The sequence below is a fragment of the Dipodomys merriami genome, unplaced genomic scaffold, assembly GCF_024711535.1.
Source record: "Dipodomys merriami isolate MVZ:Mamm:240054 unplaced genomic scaffold, mDipMer1.0.p SCAF_7, whole genome shotgun sequence".
In the NCBI taxonomy this organism is placed as follows: Eukaryota; Metazoa; Chordata; class Mammalia; order Rodentia; family Heteromyidae; genus Dipodomys; species Dipodomys merriami.
The window spans coordinates 73,065,009-73,084,108 of NW_027206290.1; the positions used below are offsets into that span (position 1 = coordinate 73,065,009).

The 19,100-nt window shown below is 54.6% G+C and overlaps 1 protein-coding gene across 1 annotated transcript; it reads left to right on the forward strand.

Annotated features, from left to right (window-relative positions):
- The first annotated feature begins 602 nt into the window (after positions 1-602).
- Myl9 (myosin light chain 9) lies at positions 603-6,133 on the forward strand. The gene is made up of 4 exons (XM_070007230.1): positions 603-709; positions 3,024-3,232; positions 4,930-5,091; positions 5,579-6,133. The coding sequence occupies exons 2-4, from the start codon at positions 3,049-3,051 to the stop codon at positions 5,749-5,751; spliced, it is 519 nt and encodes a 172-aa protein (XP_069863331.1). The 5' UTR covers positions 603-709; positions 3,024-3,048; the 3' UTR covers positions 5,752-6,133.
- Positions 6,134-19,100: the final 12,967 nt, after the last annotated feature.

Here is a 19,100-nt window from a genome sequence, read left to right on the forward strand (position 1 = left end):
GCTCCTCACTGGTCCCGTTTCGTCCTGTGGCCCTTCGATTTCAACCCCGGGGAGACAGGGCGCCCATAAGCCTCCCGTGGCTCGGAGCCCCGGTCGGGCTCGCGGGGGCCCCGCCGACCCCCCGTCCTCCGGGGCGGATGCTGCCGTGCCCCGGTCTCCCGGGCGCCCTGGTGGCCGGTGTCCGTTACTATTCACAGTGACTAACTGGGCACTGGAAAGCCAGGGGAAGCGTGGGGCCCCGCGCTGGAGGATGGCGGGTCCCCGCCACCCGCCGCTCCCCGGCGACCCGGACCAGCCCTCCCACGGGGCGCGCTGGGCAGCGGGGCCCCTCGGGGAGAGGTGGGGGTCCCAGACACTGTCCCCCCTGCGGGTCTGGACACTTCCCTGTGCTCCGTGGCCCCAGCCCCTGCCACCCCAGCAAACCGAGGGCAGCAAAGGCGGACCCCCGCTTTCCCGGGGGCGCCCCCGCCTCCCGGCCTGCGAGTCCCAGCCAAATAAGGCCGGGCTCGCGGCCGAGGCCCCGCCCACCGGGCCCCGCCCCCGCCGAGGCCCCGCCCCCGTCCGCCAGGCACATTCTTCTGCCATGTAAGGCCGGGCCGCCGCGCCGCCGGGCCCCGCCCAGGCCCCGCCCCCGACGCCGGGACCCCCGAGCCGGAGCGCGCCGGCCGCCAGCCAGACTCGGCGCGCCCAGAGCCTCTTCTCCGCACAGGTGGGAGCCCGCCCGGCGCGGGGTCGGGCCGGGGTAGCGAGGGGCCGCTGGCGTGGTGGGGTGGGCTGTGACGCGCCTAGGATTCCCCCCTCCCCGGGGTGCGGGGCTGGGGCGGTTCGGGGTCCTCCGGCCAGGGCGTGAGGTTGTCCCGGGGTTGCCCTCGCCGGCGCGCCTGGCTCAGTGGACCCCGGGGTGCCCGATGAGGTTTCATCCCCTCCAGAGCATCCGCGCACCTCCACACGCCGGGGCCCGGGAGGGGTGGGGGCCGGGAGAAACCCCTCCCGGTGCCGTGCGCCGGGGCCCCGCGCTCCCCCACTCCGGGCCGTGTACTGAGCTGGACCAAGGCTGGGCTGGGAGGTCGCGGTCCCTGCCCCGCAGAACCCTCCAGCCGCTCTCCTGGAAGGAGGGGATAGGGTGGCTCGGGAGGCACGGGTTAGGTCTCGCTTCTGCCCCACGACTGCTGTTACAGCGAGATTTCAGTGCCTTCCAATCAAAGCCAGACCAAGGTCCAGCAGTGCCTGGTCCTTGATATCTCTGGCTTGTAGGAGGGGGGGGCCATGGCTAAGTAAGGGCCCAGCTGGTCTAGGACTACCTGGCTCCCAGACAACCCACAGCCCCGAAGTCTTTGGTCCCTCTGCTACTGTAGATGCACTGGCAGCCTCTTAGCACAAGGGGTTTCCTCTGTTCAGCCCTTGGGCGCAGCCAGGGCCCAGTCTGCCACTCAGGGACTCAAGTCTTCCCAGGGTTCTTGGCTTCGGCTGGCCTCTAACCCTCTGACGGGAGTGCACACTTCCCTTTGTGCTTCCTCCTTTCCTAGCTCACTCCCCTGCGTCCCACGGTGGCTATGGTGACATTGCCCAACGCAGCCCCCAAGTCCCGTGCCCTCTGCCATACCCTAAGGTCAGCAGTAGAAGTGTGTGGGGATGGGGCAGCTGGAATGCTCAGGCCCAGGTGGTGGCACACACGGTGCTGGGTGAGCCCCGATCATGCCTGCCCTCAGAAAGGCTTCCACCCACCCACCCACCTGGAGCCATGCAGCAAACGCCCCGGCTGGATGGGCCCGCCGAGCTGTGTGCAGGCAGCTGTGGCTCTGGGGACAGCTTGGGGTTGGTGATCTCCAAGGCCAAGACCCAAGTGACTTGAACCTGGTCGTGAGGTAGAGGTCTGGGAGCAGCTTGAGGAGCACCCCCCACTACACACTTTGGGGTGAAGAGCAGGCCAGTGTCCTGCGGCCTCCGCCAGCTGGCTGAGGTGGCAGGCGGTAGGTCTTCAGGTACACTGGCCCTGCACACAGACAAGGGTTCAGGGAAAGGGTCTCTGGGCTGGCCTCCGTTTCCTGATCTGTGCAGCAGAGGCCCCAGACCAGTTTTGACAGTTGATAAACAAGCGTGGGCCTGTGTGCTAGGCACGGATGAGATGACCAGGGGAGGGAGTCTGCGGGTGTTTGCTGTCAGCATGAAGCTGGGGGAACAGCACGTAGGGGGTGGGGAGATGCTGAGGAAGGGGGGGCTGCTGCGGGAGGCTCAGGAGGAAGGCCAGGAGCACCAGTGCTCAGTGTGACAGGAAACAGATCGCACAGGGACGAGGTAATGGGGGCCAGGGCCCCTTGGGGCTTTTGAGTGCCAGGCTGAGGGGTGCACACTGGTTCTGAGGGTGCAGGACCCTGTGAGGATTTCAAGGTGACTGGTGAAGGTCTAGGTCTGGAAGCGATGACTGAACTGGCTGGAGGCTACAGACCCGGGGTCAGATGTTGACCAGGACCTGCGTTCTCAGCCTGGGGAGCCTCATTTCCCCCATAAGCACAGGAAGTGAGGGAGGAGAGCCACTCCCCGGGCTGCTAGTACTGCCCAGAGCCTCCTAGAACCTCCAGTGGAGGGACGGAGAGGCCGAGGAATGTGAGCAATGCGGGGCTGCTGGGCAGGCTGCCCTCGCCGCCTCCTGCCTGCCTCCACCTTGTCACTTGGAGGGGGCAGTGGAAGTTCACATGCCATCAGGGATTAAGGGGATAAAGCGTGTTCATGGCTGGCACCAAGCCAGCTGTGTTTTACCCTAACAAGTCACCAGGGAAGAGGCCCGGCCCTGTCCAGCCCCGTCGCTACGGGCTCCCCATGCCCCCTCTTCCTATATGGGGGCACTGCAGTTTGGTGTGGCAGGATCGGGAGCCCATGCCTCTCTGCTCCTGTTGAGATGGGGTGGCAAGAGGCCCAAGCCTGCGGGAGGCCTTGAATGCCAGGGCTAGATAGAGCTGAAGGCCACTTGGGAGAGGGCAGGGAGCGCCCTGGCCCACGGTCGTGCCCTGCACCACCTCCCGCAGGGAAGCCCCCACACCCGAAGCCAAGATGTCCAGCAAGCGGGCCAAGGCCAAGACCACCAAGAAGCGGCCACAGCGGGCCACATCCAATGTGTTCGCCATGTTTGACCAGTCCCAGATCCAGGAGTTTAAGGAGGCTTTCAACATGATCGACCAGAACCGCGATGGCTTCATTGACAAGGAGGACCTGCACGACATGCTGGCTTCCCTGGGTGAGCAGCGGGGGCCGGGCTGGGCCGGGCTGCCCGCCACTTACAGAGATGGTGTGGCTCAGCTGCTAGAGCTCCAGACAGTGAGTGAAAATGTCAGGTACTGAGTTCAGAGTCTGTGTCTCAGACAAAAAAAAAAAAACAAAAAAAAAAAACATGCAATACTTCCCTGACTGCCTGTTGATCCGATAGGAAAACTGAGGCACGGAACAAATCAGGGCTTTCCCTGGGGGCCGGCACAGGATTTGAAGAGGCTGACTGTGCAGCGGCACTGTCGAGGGAGGCTGTGTGTCTCGGGCTGCCCGGTAACATTTCGCTTAAACAAGTCTGTAACTGCGCGGAGGTTGTGCGGAGAGGAAACGGAGGCCTCCTGGAAGCCAGGCCTGCCCCCAGGGGTCTCTCCAGAGCCAGGATCTTACAGCTGAAATGGCTCCGGAATCAAATCCCTCTCCCACTGCTCAGCTAGGGACGCTTGAGCCCAGGGGGAAAGAAGACCTCCCGAGCCCGCCCCAGCACACCCCTGCTCATGCTGCCCACACGGCTGCCCTCAGCCCTGTTTCTGGCATATTCTGCATCCTGCCTGGGGAGGTGAGGGACCCGCCAGGGTCAGGAGCCAGCCAGCCTGGGTCAGGCCCTGGCACTGCTTTGTGCCATTGCGCTATGTGTGTAAGGGGCCCCGTGCCCGTTGTACACCCCCACGTGGCGTGCCACCGTGAAAGACCCGATGCTCCCCTCCGCCAGAGCTGCTCCCCTTTGCTGCAGAGTCACTGGGACCTCCTCTCCCCCCCCCAGACGTGAACTCCAGGGCTGTCTGGGACTCTGCGGTCTCAGGAAGAGGGAACACAAAGGCCAGGAGAGGCTGAGGCACGGGGACAGGGCCGCCAGGGCTCCCCTCTGCTTTCAGGCCCAAACCCTAGACCTGACCCCGGCCCCAGATGACAACTCAGAAAACAGGTGTTTGGATGTGTGGCTCACGTTAGCAGCTCTTAGCTAAGAGCATTAGCCTCAGGTTAAAAAAGAACCAGAGCAGACATAAGATAATGAGCTCTCCAGACATTATCTTCTATCTCTGTGTGGAGGACCGTCATTCCCACTGAACCAGTGAGGAAACAGAGGCTCAGAGAAGCCAAATAACTTGCCCCAGGTCACACAGTAACTACCTGGTAAAGCTTGGAATCTGAATCCAGAGCCCAAAGACTGTCGTGTTGGTCGTGAGCATTTTATAATCATTGTCTTATTCATCTAAGAGACAGGAGACGGAGACCCAGAGTTGGGATTCAAAGCTAGGTTAGTGTGGCACCAGAGCTCACTGATTTCATGCCAGTGAGACTGTGTCTAGAACCAGGGGCCAGGCTGTTTGGGTTTCAATTCTGGCTCTATGGCTGACTTGCTGTGAGACTTTGGACAAGTACCCTGGCCTCTCTGTTCTTGCCTGTGAAGTAAGGATAAGAACACTGCGAGTACAAGGCAGTAAGAGCCAAATAAGGCATGTGGCACTCCAGGCACAGCGGCTGCCAGCCGCCCTCGGTGAGCATTGTCAGTGGCTGTCCCCCAGTCGGAGGTGGCTCCTCAGGTGGCCCCAGCCTCGCTGTGGCCCCAGCTCCCAGCACTCCTGCGTCAGTCCCCACCGCTCACTGCCAGGAGGGGGCGGGCTAGGGCCAGGGGCCGGGGACAGCAGGCCCCAATGCCGCTCACCACAGGGAAGAACCCCACGGACGAGTACCTGGAGGGCATGATGAGCGAGGCGCCGGGCCCCATCAACTTCACCATGTTCCTCACCATGTTTGGGGAGAAGCTGAACGGCACCGACCCCGAGGACGTGATCCGCAACGCCTTCGCCTGCTTCGACGAGGAGGCTTCAGGTCAGCGCGGGCCGCGGGCGGCGGCGGGACACGGGAGGGCCCTGCCCCCCCCAACACACACGACCCTGCTTCCCTCTCCAGAAAACCAGACCGCGCCATTCCCACAGCAGCAGGGACACCAGCCCGTCCCTCAGACCTTCTGTCATCTAGCTAGTTTTCCCCCGGGACACGCAGTGCCCTGAGGCCCATCCCTGCTTGATCACTGCCACAGCCCCCCTGCGGGTTGCTGTCCCCCTTGAACACACATCTATCTGCTTTACAGATGAAGCAGGCACAGAAAGGTTAAGGAACTCACCCAAGGCCACACAGCAGATCTGCACTCCAACCTCGGCCTGTGCCCCACAGAAACCTCTTACAGGCCATTCTCCTGCAGAACTCTCCCCTCCAGGACCCTCCTCAGCACCCCCCCCCCCAACGCCCGTCTTCTAGCCGGGATGGGGGCGGGGCGTCCTGGCGCTTGCGCTCACAGTCCCCCCTCCGGCCCCAGGCTTCATCCATGAGGACCACCTCCGGGAGCTGCTGACCACCATGGGTGACCGCTTCACAGACGAGGAGGTGGACGAGATGTACCGTGAGGCCCCCATCGACAAGAAAGGCAACTTCAACTACGTGGAGTTCACGCGCATCCTCAAGCATGGGGCCAAGGACAAGGACGACTAGGCCGCCCCTCGCCTGGCCCCGCCCCCCCTGCCCCCCTCCCCCCCCCCCCCACACACACACTGAGGGCCAAGGGGCCTGGCTCCTGCTAGGGAGCACACAGTCAGGCGGGGGACTGGGCCCCAGACCCCAGAAGGGAGCCTCACACCCCCGCCCGGCCCTGCCCATCGCCTGGAGCTGAGCCAGGGGAAGCACTGGGAGGCGCTAAGGGCCTCCAGAGAGCCGGGCCTGGCACCGGATGCCGTGCCGTTCCCCACGGGCTCCCCCAACACGCTCACTGCGGCCCCTCAGGGCGCAGCAGCGGCCTCCCCTGCGCTGTCCTGCGCAGAGCATGCGGGGAGGGGCACCGAGGGGCCTTGTTTGAAATACACAGCTGAGCACCGCAGCTCGTCGGCATTTGTGACTGCCCCTCCCCCCCTTGCTGCCATCCCAGAGGCTGCCCTGTGCCCCTGCCTGGCCAGGAGAGGGGCAGGGGGTGTTCTAGCCCTGGGGTCCCTCAGTGAGTAGACTCCATGTTCAGGGAAGCCTGCAGCGTGCACTGGGGCCAGTCTGGTAAGGGCTCCGGGCCCCTGGGGGAGCAGAGTTGAAGGCCACCCCGTTCTCAGGACTGGAGCCTGCATCTCTGGATTCACTCAGGTAGTCCTGGGAGAAAGGACTATGTGACTCGTAATGGGGGGGGCCAGTGGCTTAGGGGAGAGGGAGGTGACTGCTCAGCAGCCGCAGCTACCTCCCTCCCCCCCATCCAGGACCACACCGTCGGCCACAGCCTGCCACGCCGCTGTCAGGCCTGCAACACTGGGCCCGCCCGGGGCTGGCGGGACGGGGCAGGAGGGCAGGGCTGCGCCTGTGAGCTGCTTGTAACATCTCCCCCTCCCCGGCCCCCCTGCCCCGCAACCATCCCTGCGGATCACAGGATCACAGACCGCTACTGGACCCATCATGGGCTGCCAAGAGGCCCGGGGCCATGGGAGCATTGAACAGTGGGGATCCTGTGCCAGCCCTAGCGCTTCTCTCCATTCCAAACAGAACCCCACAAATCCCCGACTCACCTCCAGAGGAGCCAGCACCAGCCTCACGCATACACTGCGGTCCTTCACACACAGGGCCAGAGCAGCCTCAGCCTGCTGCGCCCCTCGCTGTAGCCAGTGACAAACAGGTCAGGAGTGGGGTGGGGCTCTGTACCCAGGGAGCCCCACAGCACTGGCTTGACAATGGGCCGGCAGTCCTCTGCAAGACCACTGCGGCCCCCAAGGCCTCCTGAAGAAGGCCAGGCCTCAGCAGAAGAGCGCGGCCCTGCCGGACCCCCAAGCCAGCCACCCTCTACCCAGACTCACGCAGCGGCCGGGAGAGGTCAGGACTGGGCCCTGACCCATGGCAAAGGAGCGTCTGCAGGAGATGAGCAGAACGGTCCTGCAAGGACAGAAAGGAGAGGGTCTGGCAATGATGGCAGCTGGAGAAGTCAGGACTGGGAAAAGGGTTTTCCCACTCCATAAAGCAAGTGTTAAGATCTGGGTAGTGTTTCATGGGGGGCAGTGGGGAGGGAGGGGGGGTGCAGACAGTGGGTATAGTGATGCATGCTTATAATCCAAGCATGTAGGCAGTATAGGCTGGAAGATTGTAAATTTGAGGAGCAGAGGCTGCGATTGAGTTCAAGGCCAGCCAGGGTTATAAAAAAAGAAGCTAACTGGGGCTGGGGCTAGGTCTCAAGGATGGAGCGCGTTTTTTTTTTGTTTTTTTTTTTTTTGGCTGGGCCTGGGCACAGTCCTTACACTCATTCTGCTCAAGGCTAGCACTTTACTACTTGAGCTACAGTACCATCAATGACTTTTTCTGTGATTAATTGATAAGAGTCTCACAGACTTTCGTGCCCAGGCTGGCTTCGAACTTTGATCCTCAGATTTCAGCCTTCTGGGTAGGGTTACGGTTGTGAGCCACCAGGGCTTAGCTCCTGAGACTTATCTCCAATTAACCATTAGAAAACCGGAAGTAGAGCTGTGGCTCAAAGTGGTGGAACACTAGCCTTGAGCACAAAAACTCCTAGAGAACATTCAGGCCCTGAGTTCAAGCCCCACACCCAACAAAACAAAACAAAAAACCATAGGCCATCCATGAATAGAGGTTCATCATAAGCAACACAATAGGCTGGCCTGTGTCCCAGTGGTAAAGTGATTATCTGGCACGCACATATCCCTGGGTTTCATGTCTAGCACTACAAGGAGGCAAACTACGTGACAATATACATTGGATTTGCTGTCAAATGAAGAGGCATTCAGTGTATGTGATTAAGCTGGGTGTGGTTGTACATGCCTGTAATCCCAGCAGATGTACACACACACACACACACACACACTGAAAAGCAAATACCAGGACTGTAACAACTAAAGATCAAGCTACAACACAATAATATACTGAAAGAATTTCTACCTGCAGCAAAAGGAAACATATCAACAAAATCTGATACAGATGTGAAACCCATCCAGCTGGATGTGTTTTGTCACACATTGCCACTAGGGGTCACCCAAGGACACAGTGAATTAGGGACCAAAACCAATTCCTAGCCCGGTTTTCCCAAACATGGAAAGGACTAGTAAACTCCCTTCACTTACAAAGTCCCAAGCGGTTTTCAACAACTTCCCAGGAATCTTCAAAAGCCTGAAGAAAGGCAGTTTTCAGCCTGGGCTGGCCAGAGGCTGCACTGTGCAGCCTGGCTTCCATCTTTATGGTATAAAGATATATAAATCAGCAAGGACATTGCACAGTCTAATTTTTTGGAGAAGAGAGGGGAAAATGAGTCTTGTACCAGCAAATAAGAACTATTTATGGCCAGGCACTGGTGGCTCATGCCTATAATCCTAGCTGTTCAGGAGGCTGAGATCTGAAGATTGAGGTTCGAAGCCAGCCCAGGGAAGGAAAATCCATAAGACTTTTATCTCCAGTTCTAGAAGTAGCTGGACATAGCACTGTAGCTCAAGTGGTAGAGTGCTAGTCTTGAGCAAAAATGCTCAGAGACAGCACCCAGGACCTGAGTTCAAGCCCCAGGACTGGCAAAAAAAAAAAAAAAAGATACTATTTATTAGCTAGGCAAAGGTACCTCATGCCTATAATCCTAGCTAGGAAGCTGAGATCTGAGAGGATCATGGTTCAAAGCCAGCCTAGGCAGGAAGGTCTATGAGATGCTCACCTCCAATGAAGCACCCAAAAGGGAAGTGAAACTTTGTGGCTCAAGTGGTAGAGCACCAGCCTTGAGATAAAAAGCTCAACAACAGTGCTCAGGCCCTGAGTTCAAGCCCCAGGACACACACACACACACACACACAAGTCTAAGCTGGTAACATTGCTCAAGTGGTAAAGTGCCTGCCTAGCAAGTTTAAGGCCCTGAGTTCCAATTCCAGTACTGAAAGAAAAAAAAAAAGTGTGGCTCCAATGATGGAGTGCCCCCTGAGTAAGCAAGCTGAGAAAGAGCACATGGTCCTGAGTTCAAATTCTGGTACCAGGGCTGGGAAGGTGGCTCAGTGGTAGAGCGCTAGCCTTGAGCTGAAGTGCTGAGGGACAGCGCCCAGGCCCAGAGTTCAGGCCCCACGACTGGACCCCCAAAAAAAAAATTCTGGTACCAGCCCCCCCCCAAAAAAAAGTGCTGGGTACTCATCACTCATGCTATAATCCTAGCTACTTAGGAGGCTGAGATCTGAGGACCATGGTTGGAAGCTACCCAAGCAGGAAATCCCTGAGATTCTTACCTCCCATTAATCACCAAACAGCTGAAAGTGGAGCTGTGGCTCAAGTGGCACAGTGTTAACCTTCAGCAAAAGCAGTAGCTCAAGGACAGCACCTTGGCTGAGCTCAAACCCCTAAGACTGACACACACACAAATGAGCTAGCACACCAGTGGCTCACGCCTGTAATCCTAACTACTCAGGAGGCTGAGATCTGAGGATCGCAGTTCAAATTCAAACCAGGCCATGAGACTCTTATTTCCAATGAGCCACCAAAAGCCAGGAGTGGAACTATGGCACAAAATGATAGACCACTAGCCTTGAGCTGAAGAGCTGAGGGGCAGCAACCAGGCCCAGAGTTCAAGCCCCACACCGACAACAAAATAAAAGGGGTCGGGGAATGTTTACTCTCAGGCCTCACTGCCTTTCCGCAGCTTTCTTCCACACTGTGGGTTCTAAAGCCAGAGGCTCCAGGCTGATCAAGAAGCCCTCAGTCCCACTTGGATTCCTCATGCACTACTGCAGTAGGCTTTCTCTAAAGCTGAAGCGTAATTTACAGACAGAAGAAAGCCTGCCCTTGAGGCTGCAGCTCCGGGCACAGCAGGCTGCAGATGCACAGGGTTTGGCCTTCCTGCTCCTCCCAGGCCCATCACCACCAGCCACTTCACATCTTACAAGTCTTCCTGACCCAGGTGCTGCCCCAGCCAAAACCTTCCGGCATCTCCCCTGCTCAGAGGACAGTGATCTACAGGAACAGAATGTAAGCGCTCCTTGACTCAGAGCGAACATAAACTCAGATCCTCATCTACTCACAGGAGGAATCCACGCATGTTAAAGAGAAGCTCCTAGCCACAAGATACAGTCTCTCCCTGGGATGGGAGGGACAGCATTAGTCACTTTACCACCTGATTTAATGTATACATTTAACCCTTCCTTGTGGTTGAGTCTGCTTGTTATTATTGCTTTGTTTGTATCCTATAGCTACTTATTTTTGTTTTTCATTTTTGTTTTTTTGTTTGGAGATAGGGCCACATTACACAGCTTAAGCTAGCCTTGCATTCGATATCCTCCTGCTTCAGCCTCTGGAGTGCTGGGAATATGGACTGGGGTGTGTGTGTGTGTGTGTGTGTGTGTGTGTGTGTGTGTGTGTGTGTGTGTGTGTGTGTGTGTGTGTGTGTGTGTGTGTGTGTGTGTGTGTGTGTGTGTGTGTGTGTGTGTGTGTGTGTGTGTGTGCGCGCGCGCACGCGTGTATGCACAATATAGAGGACTGAACACACTGCTTTGTGCTTTCTTTTAGCTTTTTAGCTCAAGGCTAGTGCTCTACCACTTGAACCACAGCACCACTTCTGGTTTTCTGGTGGTTAATTGGAGATAAGAGTCTCACAGACTTTCCTGCCCAGGCTGGCTTTGAACCATGATCCTCAGGTCTCAGCCTCCTGAGTAGCTGGGATTACAGGCATGAGCCTTTGTGTTAGGCTTTGTTGGTTTTGCATGGCATGTTTGAGATTCGCCATGTTGTATGAACCCACAGTTTCTTCTTTCAGCTGAGCGGCTTTGTGCTGCGTGGACACAATACAACCCACTCATCCTGTCGCCAGAGGGCTGCTCATCGTCTGGGCTCTTATGAATATGGCTGCTATCAGCACATATAGAGAAGCGAGGGAGATACACTTTGTCTTTTACTAAAAGTGACAGATTTCTCTGTGGCACTTCCTGCCATCCCTGCAAAAACCGATTCTCTTGCTGTCATGTGACTTACTACAGAAGCCGGTGTTTCCCATGTGAAACACACCCCCATTTGTGAGACACATGTGACATCATTTCAGGAAGCCATACAGTGTGACTAGTGTAGGGGTTTTTCTGTAACTTTCTCTTGCAATTTGCCAAGCATTTGGCAGAGCCGTGCCTGAGCTTTTTTTTTTTTTTTTTTTTTTTGGGTCCGGTCGTGGGGCCTGAACTCTGGGCCTGGGCGCTGTCTCTCAGCTCTTCAGCTCAAGGCTAGCACTCTACCACTTGAGCCACAGTGCCACTTCTGGCTTTTTTCTTTTTTGCTTATGTGGTGCTGAGGAATCGAACCCAGGGCCTCAGGCATGCAAGGCAAGCGTTCTACCACTGAGCCACCTTCCCAGCCGATGCCTGAGCTTTCTTATGGTTAGTGGAGTGAGGGTGGGGGTGGGGAATGGAACCCAGGCCAGTCCCACGCCAGGCCAGCACGGGGCCAGCCACCTCCCCCAGGGCTCAAGGAACTGGCTCCCCGACTTCCTGCTATGTGTGCGGGGGGCGCCCTAAGCAGCACTTCTGTCTGAGTCTGTCAGAAAGTCCTGACTTCAACCACTCCAGAAAGGAGAAGAAACCCCCACAGGGTAGGAGTTCCCATTACTCAGGAAACTGAGGCTTGAGGATAACTCAGGAGACCAGCTTAGGTAAGACAGAGAACCCTCTGGAAAACAAAGGACACAATGACACTCCTACTGGGGGTCTCGTCTCACTGCTGGCCCCCACATTCCTTTTTTTTTTTTTTGCTGGTCCTGGGATTTGAACTCAAGTCCTGGGCTCTGTGTTCAGGGCTAGCACACCACTTCTGGCTTTTTCTGTGTATGTGATGCTGAGGAATCAAATGCAGGGCTTCATGCACACTAGGCAAGCACTCTACCACCGAGCCACCTTCCCAGCCCTGCCACATTCCTCTTAAGTTACTTGCCTAGACCAAGGAGAATTTAGAGCCTGACCCTGACCCTGACAAAAAAAGCACCTGCTAAATGCCTCAGCCTGGGTCGGGGGGGGGGGGGGAGGACAGAGGGCACTGTGTCTTTGCTCTAGAGAGGAAGGAGGTCAGGGAGAGAAGAGGAGGCCAGACAGGGGGTGGAAATGGGGACCAGAGCCAGGACCAAGTGATGCAGCCTGGTGCTGTGGGAAGGAGGCGAGCTGTCCGGTGGGTGGGGTAGCAGAGATGCCCAGCGATGGAGAGGGTGGAGAGGGGAAGGCTGGGTTTCTGCAGAGCTCCTTTGCTCCCTTCCCTCCAGTAGTAGGTGGCTTACCTCCTGGTTTTGGTGAAGTCTGCTGAGGGCAGGGCTTGTGGGAGACTGTGGAGACATGGAGAGGCTGTGGGTCAGCTGGCTCCAGAGCCAGCTTACTTGAGAGAGGGCTTCAGAGAATCTGCAGGCATCTGACAAGGCCTTCAGGCCGCCTGGTAGAGCATGGATTTCAGCAGGAACGAAGGCAGGAAGACCCAACTGGCACAGAGCACCTGGGTAGGCCCAGGACCGAGTGCAGGGACGGCAGAGTCGTTGGTGGGGTAGGAGCACAGGCTCGGGAGTCAGCCTATCGGAGCTTCGAATACTATCTCCTCCTAAGAGGGGTGTTCTGCAGTGAGAAAGGGGAAATCCATCAGCAAGAGGTATAATTTTTTTAACCTACATGTACCTAATGACAGAGCATGGACATATGTAAGGCAAAGACTGACAAGATGGAGGGGAAAAAGGGCAAGTTGTATGCATCAAGGACAGAAGCTGGGCGCTGCTGGCTCATGACTATCATCCTAGCTACTCAAAAGGCTGAGATCTGAGGATGGCAGGTCAAAGCCAGCCCAGGCAGGAAAAGTCTATGAGACTCTTATCTCCAGTAAACAAAAGTAGCACTGTGGCTCAAAGTGGTACAGTGCTAGCCTGGAGGAAGAGAGCTTAGGGACTGTGGCCCAGGCCCTGAGTTCAAGCCCCATGATAGACACAAACAATTAAGCCTCCCTGACCCATAAGAGCAGACTCTCACCTGCTGATGGAAGGTGCCAATCTCTAGGTATCTACAAACATGAGAATGAATACCAGAGAAATCAGAAAGGACTGTCGGTTGTCGTTACTGTTTTTCGCCTTTGATCCTGGGGATATAACCCAGGCTCTCTCCCTCATGCTAGGTGGAGCTCTGCCACAGAGATACAGACCCAGACAAAAAAAGATTAAATTTCGCGCGTGCGTGCGTGCGTGCGTGCGTGCGTGTGTGTGTGTGTGTGTGTGTGTGTGTGTGTGTGTGTGTGTGTGTGTGTGTGTGTGTGTGTGTTTCCCCAGACTTGAACTCAGGGCCTGGGCTTAATCCCTTTCTTTTTAATTTTAATTTTTATTTTTTGTGAACATATTGTACAATTACATGGGCAAGATAATGAGTACATTTCTTATCAAGCATTGCAGCCTCCTCCTTTGTTTACCTTTCACATCCAATCCCTGAGCTCTTTTACTCAAGCTAGTGCTCAACTACTTGAGCCACAGCTCTACTTCCAGCTTTTTGTTTAGGTGGTTAACTTTCCTGCTCCAGGATGGCTTTGAACTGTGATACTCAGATCTCAGCCTCCTATGTAGCTAGGATTACAGGTGTGAGCCACCAGCATCCAGGGAAAAGACTGTTTTATCCCTAAATTCAGTGCACAAACTTGTTACTGTACCTATTTAATCTCTGTTTAGAGAAGACAAGAAGACACTCTGGCACCCTGCTCTGTATGTCCAACCATAGCCCTGCCACTGCTGAGTTCACTGCATAACTCAGGCCCACCAAAATGCCCTTTGGGGCAAACTGTTCACATAGGGAGAGAATTATACCATCAACACACCAAGAATAAAGCTTAACCGGCTGCCTGTGAAAGCCATGCCAGACACCTGCCAGATACAAAACAGATAAACCTGCTGGGCACTGGTAGCTCACACCTATTATCCTAGGAGGCTGAGATCTGAGGATTGTGGCTCAAAGCCAGCCTGGGCAGGGAAGTCCATGAGATTCTCATCTCCAATAAAATTACCAAAACAGCCAGAAGTGTCACTGTGGCTCAAGTGGTAGAGCGCTAGCTTTGAGCAAAAGAAGCTCCCTAGGACCAGCAAAAAAGACGAAGACAAAACCAAAAAAGCAATAAGCCTGCCAGCACTGGTAGCTCACACCTGTAATCCTAGCTACTCAGGAGGCTGAGATCTGAGGATTGTGGCTCAAAGTCAGACTGGGCAGGAAAGTCCGTGAGACTCTTATCTCCCATAAACCACCAGAAAACCCGAAGTGGCGCTGTGGCTCAAGTGGTAGACCACTGACCTTGAGCTGAAGAGCTGAGGGGCAGTGCCTAGGCCCAGAGTTCAAGCCCCAAGCCCCCCCAAAAAGGGGGGGGCTGGGAATGTGGCTTAGTGGTAAAGTGCTTGCCTTGCATACATGAGCCCTGGGTTCAATTCCTTAGTATCACATACACAGAAAAAGTCTGAAGTGGCACTGTGGCTCAAGTGGTAGAGTGCTAGCCTTGAGCAAAAGAAGCTCATGGAGGCCGGGTGCTGGTGGCTCACGCCTGTAATCCTAGCTACTCAGGAGGCCAAGATCTGAGGATCGCCGTTCAAAGCCAGCCCAGGCAGGAAAGACCTTGAGACTCCTATCTCCAATAAACCACCAGAAAACCGGAAGTGGCGCTGTAGCTCAAGCGGTAGAGCACTCGCCTTGAGCTGAAGAGCTGAGGGACAGAGCCCAGGCCCAGAGTTCAAGCCCCACGACTGACAAAAAAAAAAAAAAAAAAAAGGGGCTGGGAAGATGGCTCAGTGGTAGAGCGCTTGCCTTGCATGCCTGAGGCCCTGGGTTCGATTCCCCAACACCACATATGCAAAAAGAAAAAAGCCAGAAGTGGCGCTGTAGCTCAAGTAGTAGAGCGCTAGCCTTGAGCTGAAGAGCTGAGGGACAGTGCCCAGGCCCAGAGTTCAGGCCCCACGACTGGACCCCCCCCCCAAAAAAAAAGAAGCTCATGGACAGTGCTCAGGCTCTGAGTTCAAGCACAAGGGCAGGCAAAAACAAACAATAAACCCAAGTGTTTCCTAAGCTATAGGTAAACAGGTACATATACATATATACACACACACACATATATATATACATATACATGTACATGACTTAGTTGTGTGTGTGTGTGTGTGTGTGTGTGTGTGTGTGTGTGTGTATGTTGTATGTGTGCTGGTCCTGGAGCTTGAATTCAGAGCCTGGGCACTGTCCAGGGACAGCTCTACCACTTGAGCCACAGCTCCATTTCTGGCTTTTTTGTTGTTGGTGGTGGTGGTGGTGGCAGTTAATTAGACTTTTCTGCCTGGGCTGGCTTTGAAACACAATCCTAAAATCTCAGCCTCCTGTGTAGCTAGAATTACAGATATGAGCCACTCACACCCAGCTTTTGAGACAGTATCTTGCTATGTAGCCTGGACTAGCCTCAAACTCAAAATCCTCCTGCCTCAGCCTCCCAAGTGTTGGAATTACAGGTGTGCACCAACACTCCTGGCTCATATGAAACCTTTCAAAAACCGTTACGCATTCCATGGCAGAGTGCCAGAGGAGGAGGAGACCTGGAGGCTTATCGTGTCCAATCTTTTTCTCGGATGAAGAAAACAACCTGGGGAACTTTCCCTCATGGGATGACAGGAAGATCCCTTCCCCATTGGGGAGTCTGCTTGCTTTCTTTCATGGATTTCCTTTTTAACTTCAAATAAACTGTTTATCTTAACAACAACAACAACAAAATCCTGGGCAAAGGTGAGGCCACTCACAGGAGAGGAGAACCACTGGGACTGGGGTGTTGCCAGCTGGTCTGGAAGTAGCTCAGTGCTGATGGCAAAGTCACGGCTGTCATTTCCTTTCATGCTCCTCAGAGCCTCACATCTTTTCCTCATCTTCACAGGGGAAGAAACAGGCTTAAAGGGCTTGGCAGGCAGCCACTGGCAGCTCATGCCAGTAATTCTAGTTACTCACGACGCTGTGTATTTTATTTTTGTTGGTCGTGGGGCTTGAACTCTGGGCCTGGGAGCTGTCCCTGAGTTCTTCAGCTTAAGGCTAGAGCTCTACCACTTTGAGCCACAGCACCACTTCTGGGTATTTTAAAAGGACAAATGTGGGTTGAAGTATGGTGCAGTGGTGGTGCACTTGTCTTGTACGTGCAGTGTGCAAGGTCCTGGGTTCAATTCCCCAGATCCTGAGGATCCTTTCCTGTGGAGAGAAGTCCATGAGACTCTCATCTCCAATTAACCACCAAAAGCCAGAAATAGAGCTGTGTGGCTCCAGTGGTAAAGGGCTGGCCAAGCAAAAAAGCTAAAGGACAGCACCTGGCTCTGAGTACATAATGAAGGGGAGGTGGCTGGCAGATTTGCTTCCATCACCTGCCATTACCCCAAATTCAAACACCACATCCCACCACGTGGCAATGCTACCAGGCCTTCAGGGCAGCCCCAGCAGAGGGTTCTCCATCTTTGAGCACAGCCTGACAGGTAGGCAGGCACTCAAATACAGAGGCTGGGCGTCTGTAGCCTCCTCAATGGCAGGGCACTAATTTGCTTAGCTTAGGGAGTCCCGGGGTGCTATCCCCCGCATCACACAAAACCCGAACCAAGCCCTCCAATTAATTAAATGGGTAAATACTCAGTGCCGAGGGGAAGATGAAGCCAATCGTAGTTGACCAAGCAAAGCAGGAGACTGTGGATGAGTGGAACTCCACAAGGTGAAAGCCCACACTTCCAAGAGTGGCAAATCTGTCTCAGGACAGGCCTCCACTGGCAGAGCCACCTGATACCATACCTGCTGTCCCCTCCTATCCATGCCCAACCACTGTCCCAGGAAACCCTGTGGCCAATACTGCCAACCCCAGATTCTTCCCCTGATCAGCTGATGGATCAAGCCATTTCCTAAACCACTCATTTGCCCTGGCCTTTGCTGGATTGGCCCCTCTGTCCCAGAGCCCACTTTCTTTCTGTGACGCCTGGATTTGGCTGACTGGGGACCCACTGACATGAGTCCCTTCTATACTTCCATAAAAAACACAGCGGGGCTTAATGGTAGAGTGCTTGCCTAGCATGCATGAAGCCCTAGGTTTGATTCCTCAGCACCACATAAACAGAAAAGGCCGGAAGTGGCGCTGTGGCTCAAGTGGTCGAGCCCTAGTCTTGAGCCGAAGAGCTGAGGGACAGAGCCCAGGCTCAGAGTTCAAGCACCATGACTGACAAAAAAAAAAAAAAAAGAGTTGTCTGAGCTGGGCACCAGTGGTTCATACCTGTAATCCTAGCTACTCAGACCGCTGAGATCTGAGGATCATTGTTAAAAGCCAGCCTGGGCAGGAAAGTCCAAGAGAGTCTTATCTCCAAAAAATCACCAGCAAACTGGAAATGGAGCTGTGAATCAAAGTGGTAGAGCACTAGCCTTGCACAAAAAGAACTCAGGGATAAAGCCCAGTCCCTGAGTTCAAGCCCCACAACACACACACACACACACACACACACACACACACACACCACACACACACACACCACACACACACACACTCCCTCCTTCCCTCCCTCAGGAACAAGGCCTAGGCCTAGTTCAAGCAAAAAAAAGAAAGAAAAAAGAAAAGAGACTGGCAGAATCGCAGTCATCTGTGGTAGGAAGCAGCTGACCCTGTAGCCACTTTGCTCAGCTCACTCCACTCATCCTAGCTTTATCATTAGGAAAGTCTCCCTTTCTTTTTGCAGTACCAGAGATTGAATTCAGGATCTTGGGATTATTAGGCAAGTGTTCTACCATTTGAGCCATATCCCCACTCTGCTCAGCTTCTTAGTATGTAGAAAAAAATGAGTTATTTTGCCTTATATATATTTATACATTTACATTTATGAATCTGTATTCATATTTAAATAACTTCATTCACTTTTATTGAGGTTGTGGACCATATTGAGGACAAACTCAAGGTATGATGCAAAGTAGACAAGTGTTCTATTACTGAAGCACATCCCCAGCACTGAACCATAATTTAAAAATTAATTAGAGGCCTGGCACCAGTGGCTCATGCCTGAAACCTCATCTACTCAGGAGGCTGAGATCTGAGGCTCCGAGGCTCAAAGCCAGCCCAGGCAGAAAAGTCCACGAGACTCTTAGCTACAATTAACCACCAGAAAACTGGAAGTGGAGCTTTGGCTCAAAGTGGCAGAGCACTAGCCTTGAGTGAAAGAGCTCAAGGACAGTGCCCAGGCCCTGAGTTTAAACCACATGTCCCTGTCACGGGGTTTGAATTCAGGGCCTGGTGCTGTCCCTGAGCCTCTGTGCTCAAGGCTATACTGATACCACCTGAGAGCCTCTTTCAGCTTTTTCTAAGTAGTTTATTGGTGATAAAGAGTCTCATGAACTTTCCTGTTTGGGCTGGCTTTGAACCATGATTCTCAGATCTCAGTCTCCTGAGTAGCTAGGATAACCGGTGTGAACCACCGGGACCTGGATTATTTATTTCTTTTTCTTTTTCTTTCTTTCTTTCTTTTTTTTTTTTTTTTTTTTTTTTTTTTTACCATTCCCAGGGCTTGAATTCAGGGCCTGGGCTCTGTCCCTGAGCATTTCTTTGTTCAAGGCTAATGTTCTACCACTTGAGCCACAGCACCACTTCTGGCTTTGTTTATGTGGCACTAAGGAATGGAACCCAGGGCTTCATGCATGCTAGGCAAGCACTCCACCACTAAGCCACATTCTCAGCCTGACAACTGGCTTTTTTTTTTTTTTTTTTTTTGTCATGGTGCTTGAACTCTGGGCCTGGGTGCTGTCTCTCAGCTCTTCAGCTCAAGGCTAGCAGTCTAGTACTTTAAAGTTTCATGGCCTTTCCTGCCCAAGCTGGCTTTAAACCATGATCCTCAG